At 39.7% G+C, this 14147-nt stretch overlaps 1 protein-coding gene across 8 annotated transcripts in view; it reads right to left on the bottom strand.

The window, feature by feature from the left end:
• GPC5 (glypican 5) overlaps positions 1-14147 on the bottom strand; it is a 1584132-nt gene that overhangs the window by 1212723 nt on the left and 357262 nt on the right. For all 8 annotated transcript variants that reach the window (XM_015473874.3, NM_001102070.1, XM_024999871.2 and 5 more), the window contains 1 exon segment: positions 8194-8327. In XM_015473874.3, coding sequence (XP_015329360.1) covers positions 8194-8327 — 134 coding nt within the window.

Here is a 14147-nt window from a genome sequence, read left to right as displayed (position 1 = left end):
ACGAAGATTATGGCACCCGGTCCTACCACTTCATGGGAAATAGATGGGGAAACAGTGTCAGACTTTATTTTTTGGGGCTCCAAAATCACTGCAGATGGTGATTGCAGCCATGAAATTAAAAGACGCTACTCCTTGAAAGGAAAGTTATGACCAACCTAGATAGCATATTCCAAAGCAGAGACATTACTTTGCCAACAAATGTTCATCTAGTCAAGGCTACGATTTTTCCTGTGGTCATGTATGGATGTGAGAGTTGAACTGTGAAGAAGGCTGAGCGCTGAAGAATTGATGCTTTTGAACTGTGGTGTTGGAGAAGACTCTTGAGAGTCCCTTGGACTGCAAGGAGATCCAACCAGTCCATTCTGAAGGAGATCAGCCCTGGGATTTCTTTGGAAGGAATGATGCTAAAGCTGAAACTCCAGTACTTTGGCCACCTCATGCGAAGAGTTGACTCATTGGAAAAGCCTCAGATGCTGGGTGGGATTGGGGGCAGGATGAGAAGGGGACGACAGAGGATGAGATGGCTGGATGGCATCACTGACTCAATGGACGTGGGTCTGGGTGAACTCCGGGGAGTTGGTGATGGACAGGGAGGCCTGGCTTGCTGCGATTCATGGGGTCGCAAAGAGTGGACGCGACTGAGTGACTGATCTGATCTGATCTGATCTGATGTCTTATTTAGGACTTCTCTTGTGGCTCAGCAGTTAAGAATATGCCTGCAGTGCAGGAGCCACAGGAAACATGGCTTCAGTCCCTGGGTTGGGAAGATCCCCTGGAGGAGGGCATGGCAACTGCTCCAGTATTCTTGCCTGTAGATTTCCAAGGACAGAGGAGCTTGGTGGGCTACAGTCCATGGGGTCACAAAGAATCAGACACGACTGAGGTGACTTAGCAGCAACAGCAGCATGACTTCTTTATATATAAAAACAGTTTTAAGGTTTTAGTAAATAAAATAGTGTTTATTTTCATTTACATGGTAAAACAGTGTCAAAGACACTGCTGCATTTTACAAACTATATCAGATATAAGCAAGTTTCCCAGGGATACCTCCTAAGAAGGTGGACTCTAGTGTATATGAGTTTCACCAGGTACAGCAAGCTTCTTAGCAGAATGGCTGTACCAGGGCACCATATGATGACCCACAGAGACAACCCAGTCCCATGAACAGACTGACCATTAGAAATGGAGTATAAAAAAGCAGCCATATACAGCATTATAAACATATCTTTGACTGAATCAGTCTTCGTATTCAATATAACTTTCATCAAAACTCAAGATTAGAAAATGTATTTGAAAAAATAAATTCCACAAACATCTAAGAAAATTTTGTAAAAGAGCAAATAAGAGAGCTCACAAGATTAACAAAATCTTTAAGAGCAAAAGAAAATAGAAAAAAAAAGGAAACAGCAATTTCATAGAGAGCTTAAAACAGGTCAGTGTATCTATCTTTGGGAACTTTGAATGAGTATAAATCTTTTTAAAAAATTAGCGAGAAAAGGAAAATGATAGATTGTTTTAGAGCATCCCTTGAAATCTGCCTCAGAATTGAAAACTTAAGTTGTAACTTTACATCGTATATGGCATATATAAAGATGTAGTCTCTGCATATATTAATGTGAGAAACAAAACTATAGTGCTAGTATGAAAAACAATATATATTTTTCAATTGATGCAGGAAAGACATTTTTATACAAGAAAACATATTTTGTAAACTTAAGAATTTTTAACAAAGATCACTTTAGACTAAATTACCCATAAACTCATTTTTTTACATTTAACTAAAATATCATCTTAGATAGAACATGTTTTCACAGTTTAAAACTAATATACAATATACAAAACATAAAAAGAAACTCCTACAAATGGATAAATTAAATTTTCAAAGGAATCTTGTAGGAAATTGAACAAACAGAAGAAAAGGAAATTCAGAGAAGACAGAAAAACAGAATTGTAGGAAATGATTAAAATTTTAAAACTATATTAGTTTGTATTAGTTAACTTATATAATTAAACTTTACTTGTTAACATATGAGCGATAAGAAACTAGCTCACCCATGAAATAACAGTGGGATGTGAATTAACAAAAAAAGACAGTACAAGAAAAAAAAAATCCTTGGAAATTAAAAATAAAAAACGTCACTTTATTTAACACAAAAAATGGCCATCCTAACCCTCATCTCAGCCTCCACATACCTTCACTATAGTAATAGTAAGGCTGGGTTCTCCTGAAAAGATCCCTGCACAAGTCCAACCTTTAAATAGCATAAATCTTCCTTTATATCTTCCCTTAAGGGACCTGTGGCCTTTTTACTTCCCAGGAATACATACCAGCTGTCAGTTAACTATAATCCTAAAGACCCAGAATGCCATTCTACTCTCTCCATCTGACTGGGGCTTACAGAGGTTAAGGGAGTTTAAATTTTAGGCTCACATTGGGCCAAGTGAGTCCACAGACGTTTGTCCATTTCACACTTCAGAATATGTTTTTAGAAGACACACAGTCCCCATACTGGTTCCTCAACTCATGCAGCAAGGGCCAAACTGAAGTCCCTAAAACCACCTCTTGTACAGAAATAGTAAAACAAAGGACTATTATATCTGACTGGTTCTGATACCAATTCCAGTAGAGAATTGGTATAAGAGAGGATACCAATTGGTAGAGAGGAAGTAGGGGACTCCACAGCAGCAAAAGTGATTTTTCCACAGCAGCAGGGTGTCTGAAAATCCACCTCAATTCTGACACTACATACTCAGAAATGGCATCAGATTCCACAAATTAATAGTTCAGTCCTCTAAGATGGTGCCCCCTACCATCACACACACATACACACACACTTCAGATGGCAGTCTCAAGTCCAGGTTGTCACCTGTACTTCTGACCAACTGGCTATAAATCACGTGTTGCATGACCTCCTCTCCTATTGGATTTGATTAATTTTCTAGAGCAGCTCACAGAACTCCAAGAAATGGTTTACTTACTAGGTCAGCAGTTTATTATAAAAGGATATGGCTCTGGAACAGCCAGATGGAAGAGCTACACAGGGCAAGGTACTGGAGGATGGAACGTACAGCTTCTTTTCACTCTCTCCTGGCAGGCCACTCCCCCAGCAGTTCCAGGTGTTCACCAGCCAGGATGCTCTCCAAGGCACCTTCTTTGGGGTTTTACAGAGGCTTCATTACACAGCTGTGATTGATTAACTCATTGGACACTGGCAATTGAGTCAACCCCGTGACCCCTTCCCCCTCACCAGAGTCTGGAAAGTGAGACTAAAAGTTTGAACCTTCAGCAATTTCCCTGCTCTATCCAGTGGCTAAGATTCTGTACTTCCACTGCAGAGGGTGTGGGTTCTATTCCTGGTCAGGGACTAAAATCCCACATGCTGCTCAGCCAAAAAAATAAAAAAGAGAGAAAGAGAGAGCTTTGTGTTTTAAAAGTTCCAACCTTCTAATCACATGTTGACTTTCCAGATAACCAGCCCCCATACTTAGGTGGGGTCCAAAAGTCACCTCATTAAGAGAACAAAAAATACCATTCTGCTTTCATCACTTAGGAAGATCCAAGCATTTTAGTAATTCTATGTCACAAATGGTATCAAAGAACAAATATATATTTCTTACCTTATCTCACACTATCACAATATGCTTAGGGAATTGCTCAGTTTAGGGTCATGAAGCCAGGAAAAGTGTAATAATCGTGATCCTAACACCTCACCACTGACTTCACTTGCTCGGCCAGTCTGTGCGCATGGGGTGGCCATGGAGAAAGGTTGGATTAGCATAACCAGAGTCAGACAGTGACTCCAATTACATGCTCCTTTGCATGTGTTGTCTGCTAGAGCAAATCAAAACATGTCCTGCCACCTGCTATCCAGCTAATGATTTGACAAATGCTCTTCTCTCCTTACCAATTAGTAAGGACAATTAGAAACATTTCACTTTCAGCTGGCAAGAACAGTCACTATTAGACCTCAAGGCAATTCTCCCACTCCATGACAGACAAGAGCCACAATCATCCAGACATCCTACAGGACACCAAGCTGATAATCAAATATTGATCACATTATCCTAGATAACTTAGTAGACAAGTGAATGACTCTGATGGGGAAAATATTGACATTTTGAGTGCTTGACAATTCAGCAGGGTTTCTAAATGTCTAGTAGTCTAAATCTAATTGTGATATTCTTCTAATTTAAAAGGCAAATCTCTGCACAGATAACCTAGAGCACAGGAAGAAGCACAGAAATTTTGGATCCCTTTGCATGTTAGAGAAAACATATTATACACGTATTACAACATAGCATGCTGCTATAATGCATTTATAAAATATCACCAAGCTGCTCAGACGTTGAGTATAGACTACCTAGTTCATTTATTCAATGATAACTGAAGTATTGGTAGCAAATAAACATGTTCTGCAGAGACTCCTGAAAGCCCCATTAGAAAAATCAAAGTATAGACATCAAGAGTTTTGGAGTAAAGTCATTTTTTTTTTTTTTGAACACTATTTTTGGTTAGTTGATTGACTGATCGGTTGGTGGATCCGTCACTCAATATGTTGGTCAACTGTTTGGTTTACAACTGGACTCTGACAGAAACTGCACATTTGACCATAAGCCAGCAAGTGACTCTGCGACCTGAGATGCGCATGAGGAGCTAAGTGCTATCTGATCTGCCAGGCTGTAAGATCAGGCTTGTATTAAAGCAATATAACATCAAGGGGAAGTGATCTACTGGAAATCAAGCTCAAGCAGATGGAAAAATCACAAGATGCCTGGAAGGTAGCCCAGACTCAGTAAGCACCTATTCCTATGCTGCCCCATCTACTTCAATCAAAATTTATGACCTCAAGGGGAAAGATCAATTGATGAAAGGTAAATAAAATTCAGGTTGTGAAAGGAAAATCAAAATGGTATTTCCAACAAAGCTTTCTAAAATGGAACCAGGAGTCTGCTGAGGAAGTGTGATGTATGCATATTTCAGCCTGGATGGAATCTGACCTTCGACCACATATTGTCTTAATACAGGCACCCAAAATATCTGCCCAATGATACTCATCTCATCCTTACCCCAAATAACTCATGTCAGACTATCCACTGATTGAACCCGAAAATAGAATTGAATCCTGAATAGCCCTTAAGAATAAATATTTCCTTTCTTTCATCAGAATCAATCATAATGATTTCCAGACAACTTTAACAACCTTGGTGGCTTTTGTCTTTATAAGCCCCTGACTCTTTGCCCACCTTCAACAGTTTCACCTGAATCTGTGTCTCTGGAATTGCCATTCCTAAGAACAAAATAAACTCTTTTCTTATTTGCAGCCTTCTGCATTGTTTGGTTTAAAAAGTCTACCTTACGATAAGAAAGGATAAATAATATTCAGGTCTAGTTAATGGATGCTGCTCTCTGCTAAGTCACTGCAGTTGTGTCGGACTCCTTGCAACCCAGTGAACTATAGCCCATCAGGCTCCTCTGTCCACAGGATTCTCCAGGCAAGAATACTGGTGTGGGTTGCCACACACTCCTCCAAGGGATCTTCCCAACCCAGGGATCAAACCTACTTCTCTTATGTATCTCCCATTGGCAAGCGGGTTCTTTACCACTAGCGCCACCTGGGAAGCCCCTGTTTATGAATAAGTCTCCACAGTATATAGGCCTCAAGCAGAAATATACTATCACAGCAATTAAATTCCATTCAGGAGTGGCAATAAAAATGTGTAAAAATCAAATGCTAAGTAGGCTCACGTGCAGGACCTCTGGTTGTTCAAGAAATTAACCTATGATGAGCTTATGCTTATTCACAGGAAATGGCTAATGGTGACTGACTGGTCAAGAGCATAGAAATAGAGAGTTTGCAAGACTGGTACATAGAGGTCTACTCAATGACCAGGACAGATTCTTAAAAAACTTTCCATTTAGATAAGCCCCCTCACTGCTCTTGAGTCATTTTGTAACATTTCACCTGCATGGTCTTAGTTTGCAAGGGAATAAACCATGTTAAGTATTGGGTTTTATCTTGGTTTTCCAGTATCAAGGTCACTTTGGTGGTGAAACTGCCATAACCTTTAGGAACTTAAGATCTTCCTTACGTGGATTTTACTATAAGAACCACCATAGCCAAAGCATGTGGTGCTGGTGGTTTAGCTGTTAAGTAGTGTTCAACTCTTTGCAATCCCATGGATTGTAGCCCACCAGACTCCTGTCCATGGGATTTCCCAGGCAAGAATACTGGAGTGGGTTGTCATTTCCCTCTCCAGGGGTTATTCTCAATCCAGGGATAGAACCCGTGTCTTCTGCTTGACAGGTGGGTTCTTTACTACTGAGCCACCCGGAAGCTCAACCAACACATACCGATTTCTCAAATGCAAGAAATGACTACTGATCACTATAAATGCTTAAACTGAAAAAAGAAAACTACTCCTCCCCCCAAAAAATCACAGCTACTTTATATGCAAACATTGTGCTAACTGTATTGCTATTGTAGCACATAGCCAGCAATAGCTCAGTTCTTCATCCCTTGCTTATAACCCAACTGAGGAGAGGATGAGGCAAGTAAGAGCACTATCCCAAAGGGAAAGAAACCAATTTTAAATTATAGAGAGTGCTGCTGCTGCTGCTAAGTCGCTTCAGTCGTGTCCGACTCTGTGCGACCCCATAGATGGCAGCCCATCAGGCTCCCCCATCCCTAGGATTCTCCAGGCAAAAACACTGGGTTGCCATTTTCTTCTCCAATGCATGAAAGTGAAAAGTGAAAGTGAAGTCGCTCAGTCGTGTCCGACTCTTAGTGACACCATGGACTGCAGCCTACCAGGCTCCTCCATCCATGGGATTTTCCAGGCAAGAGTATTGGAGTGCGGTGTCATCACCTTCTCCAAATCTATGTAAAACACTGAATTCTCCAAAAGGCATTGTTAAAAATAATTGTTTGAATTAATAAACAAACACATAATTCTGAATTTCAGTTCAAGTAAAACTACTGAAAAACTATTTGCCATTGTACTGGTCAATTGAATACCAAAACAAATGTTCCCTCCAGTATTAAACAGTTTTTAGTTTAATCACCAATTAACCAAAAGGATACTAATGAAGGCTTTAATTTAACAAGTGAAATAATAATGGGCACAGTATAGAAATGTGAGTTACAGAAGCAAGCCACTAAATCAATGCTTATAATTTTGAGTCAACAGATAGAAATTTCAGCATTCAAGATAAAAGGTATTGCCATTAGTTTCTTTTAATAGATACCTAACATTCAGTAACATTTGTCACATCATTTATATGAACACTCTTTGTCTTGCATTCTGTCCAATATAGTAGTCATTCAGATCAGATCAGATCAGATCAGTCGCTCAGTCTTGTCCGACTCTTTGCAACCCCATGAATCACAGCACACCAGGTCTCCCTGTCCATCACCAACTCCCTGAGTTCATTCAGACTCACGTCCATCGAGTCAGTGATGCCATCCAGCCATCTCATCCTCTGTCGTCCCCTTCTCCTCCTGCCCCCAATCCCTCCCAGCATCAGAGTCTTTTCCAATGAGTCAACTCTTCACATCAGGTGGCCAAAGTACTGGAGTTTCAGCTTTAGCATCATTCCTTCCAAAGAAATCCCAGGGCTGATCTCCTTCAGAATGGACTGGTTGGGTTACATGTAAAACTTTAACTAAAATTAATTGAAATTATGTAACATTAAAAATTCAATCCTCAGTCACACTAGCCACATTTAATTTTTTTTTTTTTTTGTGGTAAGATCACTTACCTACCATGAGATCTGCCCTCTTTATAAACTCTGAAGTATATAACTCAATATTGTTTACCACAAGGAGGGGGAAATAAGGAGTTACTATTCAATGGGCATAGTTTCAATTAAGCAAGATGACTAAGTGTTACAGATTGCTGTACTAACACTGTACACCGGCCACATTTGAAGTGTACCATGATCATATGTGTGTAAGGCAGGCCATATTGCACACAAAAAAATATCCCTCATCTTAGGTATTTTGGTCTTCTGAGTTGAACCTGTCTTCCTAGTTAACAGAATAGGAGGAAGCGCTGAATTTTAAAGGTAATTAAAGTTGATCTTTTGTTTCTTCATTACTGTATTTTGTTCTACTTAATTGAAAACATTCTATTCTCTTGTAAAATTAATGGCTTACTTTCTTTCTCTTTCTGGTTGTAAAACAAATGTCTTACTTTCTTCTGTTGGCAAGTGTCTCTTCACCGTTTCTTATAGAGATCTTCATTCCATGCTTCTCTTTGCTTCCATCAAAAGAACAACGGGGGCTTTGTGTGGGTGTTCTGACTGGACGGCCACAAATCTTATTTACCTTTTAAATAGAAAATATTAAAGACAGTTAGAAACCATGCTCCAGTCTTTCTGAGAATGTAATGTTTGCTAGAGTTTAAAGCAAAGACATGTTTTACTTACACCACAGTATTAACCTTTAAGACTTACAAAGTTTGCTAACTTTTAAAGTTTGTTAGTTCAGTCACTCAGTCATGTCCAACTCTTTGCGACCCCATAAATAGCAGCACACCAGTCCTCCCTGTCCATCACCAACTCCTGGAGTTCACTCAAACCCATGTCCATTAAGGTGGTGATGCCATCCAGCCATCTCATCCTCTGTCGTCCCCTTCTTCTCCTGCCCCCAATCCCTCCCAGCATCAGGGTCTTTTCCAATGAGTCAACTCTTCGCATGAGGTGGCCAAAGTATTGGAGTTTCAGCTTCATCATCAGTCCTTCCAATGAATACCCAGGACTGATCTCCTTTAGGATGGACTGGTTGGATCTCAATTTTTAAAGTAGAGGGAATCAAATTATCTATATAAAATGGCAATCATAATAAATTAATGCTATACACATTTATACAGTTTGAATGTATTCAAATGCAAAATACATGAATAAAAATATATATGCAAAATCAGAGAACTGCATTAATAAACTAGCCTGCTAGTATAAATAAAACTATTTAACCAAAGTAGGTATTATTTATGGTTTATATTCATATCATTGACTAATCACATACCTGTACTAAGTTTCTTAATAAGGTAATTTGCTATTGAACATGGGGTCCAGTTCTATGTGAGTTCTAAGGGTAGTTTTATTCTTAAAATCTTTCTTAGAAAAGGCAATAAATATGCTTATATGAGATTTCATTTTGTAATAGTCATATATCTTCTTCCTCATTCTAGTTTGCATTAAAGGGAGTTATTCACAGTTTCTTTTAAAAAATTATTTATAGAACTGAAAATTTTACTTTTTAATATTACTTATCTAACAAAGATCTTCATATAACTTATGAAATTATCACTGAAAATTAAGTAACTAATTGGACACATTATCATGTAAAGCATCAAAAAAGATTCACAAGATAACTTATACATTCAAAAAGGCACAGTAGTATAGTTAAAAATACATAAAAGCATTGCCTCTGAATCAAGAGACTTTGGTTCTTGTCCTAATATATGCTTCTTAATTGCTGAGATCTTGATAACAGTGACAGACCTTTATAGAACTTGATTCTCTTATATGTAATATGAAGAACTTAGAATAAATTATTCTAAAGTTCCCTTAAGGTGTAAATTTTTTTAAAAATTTCCATTAATGAGCATTAAAGTAGGTATGCTTCACCTCATTTATTTAAACCATAATTATTTGGTTTCAATATGTGCAAAGAACATGTATTAGATGTTGTAGGAAATAAAAGATTAGAAATTTAATCTAAAAGAGCTGACAATTTAGAAGGAAATAATAAAATCCTCCCGTACATCAAAATGCACATGTACCTTAGAACAAGTCCTTGCCTTAACAGGTTCCAGCCCACCCTGCCAATGCAAAAACTTCAGAAAACCCTGAAAAAAGCCCTTGCCCATGCTTGTTTGGCCTCACCCCTCCTGCCAAAGCCACTGGGCACACATGGTCAGCATAGGGACACTCCCACACAAGACATTACCTTCAAGAGCAGGAGAGGTAATTATTTCACCTAAATTATAGAGACAAACAAAAAAAAGCCAAACAAAATGAGAAGACAGAGAAATATGTTCCAAATGAAAGCACAAGATAAAACATCAGAACAACAACAAAAACCTCTCAAAAAATGGAGATAAGTAATTTATTTAATAGAATGATTGATGTTACATTCATAAAAAAGCACACCAAACTCACGAGAGGGCTAGAGGAACACAGTGAGAATTTCAACAAAGAAATTGAAAATGTAAAACAAATATTATATGTAATATACATGAATACACACACACACACACACACACACAAACCTCATGGTAAGCAAAACTCTGAAATATATCAGTTCAGTTCAGTCACTCAGTCATGTCCAGCTCTTTCTGATTCCATGGTCTGCAGAATGCCAGGCCTCCCTGTCCATCACCAACTCCTGGAGTTTACTCAAACTCATGTCCATTGAGTCAGTGATGCCATCCAGCCATCTCATCCTCTCTTGTCCCCTTCTCCTGCTTTCAATCTTTCCCAGCAGCAGGGTCTTTTCAAATGAGTCACTTCTTCACATCAGCTGACCAAAGGAGTTTCACCTTCAGTATCAGTCTTTCCAATGAATATTCAGGGCTAATTTCCTTTAGGATGGACTGGTTGGATCTCCTTGCAGTCCAAGGGACTCTCAAGAGTCTTCTCCAACACCACAGTTAAAAAGCATCAAAGCTTCGGTGCTCAGCTTTCTTTATAGTCCAACTCTCACATCCATACATGACTACAGGAAAAACATAGCTTTGACAAGATGGACCTTTGTCTGCAAAGTAATGTCTCTGCTTTTTAATATGCTGTCTAGGTTGGTCATAACTTTCCTTCCAAGGAGTAAGTGTCTTAATTTCATGGCTGCAGTGTCACCATCTGCAGGGATTTTGGAGCCCAGAAATATAAAGTCTCTCATTGTTTCCACTGTTTCCCCATCTATTTCCCATGAAGTGATGGGACCAGATGCCATGATCTTCGTTTTCTGAATGTTGAGCTTTAAGCCAACTTTTTCACTCTCCTCTCACTTTCATCAAGAGGCTCTTTAGTATTTCTTCCCTTTCTGCCACAAGGGTGATGTCATCTGCATATCTGAGGTTATTGAGATTTCTCCTGGCAATCTTGATTCCAGCTTGTGATTCATCCAGCCCAGCGTTTTGCATGATGTACTCTGCATATAAGTTAAATAAGCAGGGTGACAATATACAGCCTTGACGAACTCCTTTTCCTATTTGGAACCAGTCTGTTGTTCCATGTCCAGTTCTAACTGTTGCTTCCTGACCTGCATACAAATTTCTCAAGAGGTAGGTCAGGTGGTCTGGTATTCCCATCTCTTTCAGAATTTTCCACAGTTTATTGTGATCCACACAGTCAAAGGCTTTGGCATAGTCAAGAAAGCAGAAATAGATGTTTTTCTGGAACTCTCTTGCTTTTTCGATGATCCAACATATGTTGGCAATTTGATCTCAGGTTCCTCTGCCTTTTCTAAATCCAGCTTGTACATCTGGAAGTTCACGGTTCACATATCTTTGAAGCCTGGCTTGGAGAATTTTGAGCATTACTTTGCTAGCATGTGAGATGAGTGCAATTGTGTGGTAGTTTGAGCATTCTTTGGCATTGCCTTTCTTTGGGATTGCAATGAAAACCGACCTTTTTGAGTCCTGTGGCCACTGTTGTTTTCCAAATTTGCTGGCATATTGACTACAGCACTTTCACAGCATCATCATTTAGGATTTGAAAGAGCTCAACTGGAATTCTATCACCTCCACTAGCTTTGTTCATAGTGATGCTTCCTAAGGCCCACTTGACTTCACATTCCACGATGTCTGGCTCTAGGTGAGTGATCACATTATCGTGATTATTTGGGTCGTGAAGATCTTTTTTGTATAACTCTTCTGTTTTGCCAAGAGAACGCACTGGTAATAGCAAACGGACTCTTCCAACAACACAAGAGAAGGCTCTACACATGGACATCACCAGGTGGTCAATACCAAAATCAGATTGATTATATTCTTTGCAGCCAAAGATGGAGAAGTCTATAAAGTCAGCAAAAACAAAACAGGGAGCTGACTGTGGCTCAGATCATGAACTCCTTACTGCCAAATTCAGACTTAAATTGAAGAAAATAGGGAAAACCACTAGACCATTCAGGTTTGATCTAAATCAAATCCCTTATGACTATACAGTGGAAGTGACAAATAGATTCAAGGGATTAGATCTGATAGATAGAGTGCCTGAAGAACTATGGACAGAGGTTGATGGTATTGTACAGGAAGCAGGGATCAAGACCATCCTCAAAATGGCTGTAGAAACAGGAAAATTTGGCCTTGGAGTACAGAATGAAGCAGGGCAAAGGCTAATAGAGCAAAAAAAGAAATACATACTGCCAGGGTCCAGCCCCGGTGGATCCAGGGAATTTGAAGGGGGGACGGCGTCAGCGATCAGGAAACAATAGCTTATTTAAATGTTAAATAAAGATATAAAGAGTGGTTAAATAGGGATAGCTCAGTGAGAAAATTCAGTGGAGAAAAGAGGCTGAATAACTTGGTTTACGTGGAAAACCAATAAAACTCCAAGACAAGGAGTTTACACCACCCACATAGGCCACAGGCGTCCTCCCATTCTCCCAAAGGAGAGGAGACACTAAGGCCTCCCCGGTCAGATCTTAGAAGCTCAGGCAAAATCAGTAGGCTTGGTGAGCCTCCACGCTCCAGATGGGAATTCAGCCAGAAGGTGAGAGAAAGAACGACATGGGGAGACCAAGCTTCAGTGAACAAGGCCTGTAGCTTTATTTTCAACAGGGGCTTTTATACCCTAAGTTGCACATAGAGGATAATAGGGGGTGTGAAATCATGCAAAGTCAGCAGTCTTTGATCCTTAATGAGACCAGGCTTTCTTTTCTGCAAATTTATCGTATACAAATGGTTTAGGTGATTTACATCATCTTCTGGCCAGAAGGCCTGTTAACATTTTATGACTCTGACAAAGATTTGTCAACCATAAGACTTATTTTCTCTAAGAGTAATTATTTTAAAGTTTGGCGCCATCCTCCGAAGGTGTTAAAGTTGCATTCCTATAGGACAAAGGTGCAGTGGGTTTACAACTAAGGAAAGAATTTATTACCTTAAGGGTCTAAAGTTGTTAACACCAAGGCCACTACTAATTTTTTTTACATACCAACTATATTAATTAATACACTTCCAAGGATACAATACAGGGGATGTGGAAACTTGGCAGAAAGCATTGGCTCAACAATGAAATCTTCTACTAGTTCTATTCTGACAATTTCTAACTCTCCGAGAGGCTCTATTCTATTTGAATATCTTAAGCTTCCTGTGCCTCTCGCAGTTGGGAGACTGTAAACAATCATACGCGTAGCTATAGGAGTCCGGGTAAGCCTGTCAGGCAAGTTAGAGAGCCATCTGAGGGGTTTGGATTTAAACACTCCTATTATGCCCAAGAGACTAATTAGCCAGAGCTCTAAGTTGATTTCCTTCAGAGACAAGGTGGTCGGGGATAGCCCCCCACCCCCCGCCCCGTGACTGTCAGAGGAGTTGGTAAAAGTCATGAAGCAGTAAAACAGACAGACTCTGGTTTTGGGGTAGACGCTCAGGCAGGCCCAGAGGGGCACTCCTCGAGTTCTGGCTCGCCTTGCCCACCAGAACTCTCCCACATAACCTTGTTATGGGTGGGGACTCCAGTGCTGGCTCCTGGCAACATACCACCTGGACAGAAAATCAGTAGGCAAAAATTGGCCTTAAATGACAGATTAGACTAAATGTACTTAATAGATATCCATAGAACATTCCACCCCCAAACAGCAGAATACATATTCTTTTCAAGGTCACATGGAATATTCCCCAGGATATATCACATGCTTGGTCACAAAATAAATCTCAATAGATTAGAGAAAACTGAAATCATATCAAGCATCTTCTCTGACCACAATGAAACAAGAAAACAATTACAGGAAAAAAAACTTGAAAAAACACAAACACATGGAGACTGAATAATATGCTGTTGCTGCTGCTGCTAAGTCGCTTCAGTCATGGCCGATTCTGTGCGACCCCATAGACAGCAGCCCGCCAGGCTCCCCCGTCCCTGGGATTATGCAGGCAAGAGTACTGGAGTGGGGTGCCACTGCCTTCTCCAATAATATGCTACT

This window comes from Bos taurus, chromosome 12 (genome assembly GCF_002263795.3).
Source record: "Bos taurus isolate L1 Dominette 01449 registration number 42190680 breed Hereford chromosome 12, ARS-UCD2.0, whole genome shotgun sequence".
Taxonomy (NCBI): Eukaryota; Metazoa; Chordata; class Mammalia; order Artiodactyla; family Bovidae; genus Bos; species Bos taurus.
This window is presented reverse-complemented; position numbering and strand designations above follow the sequence as displayed.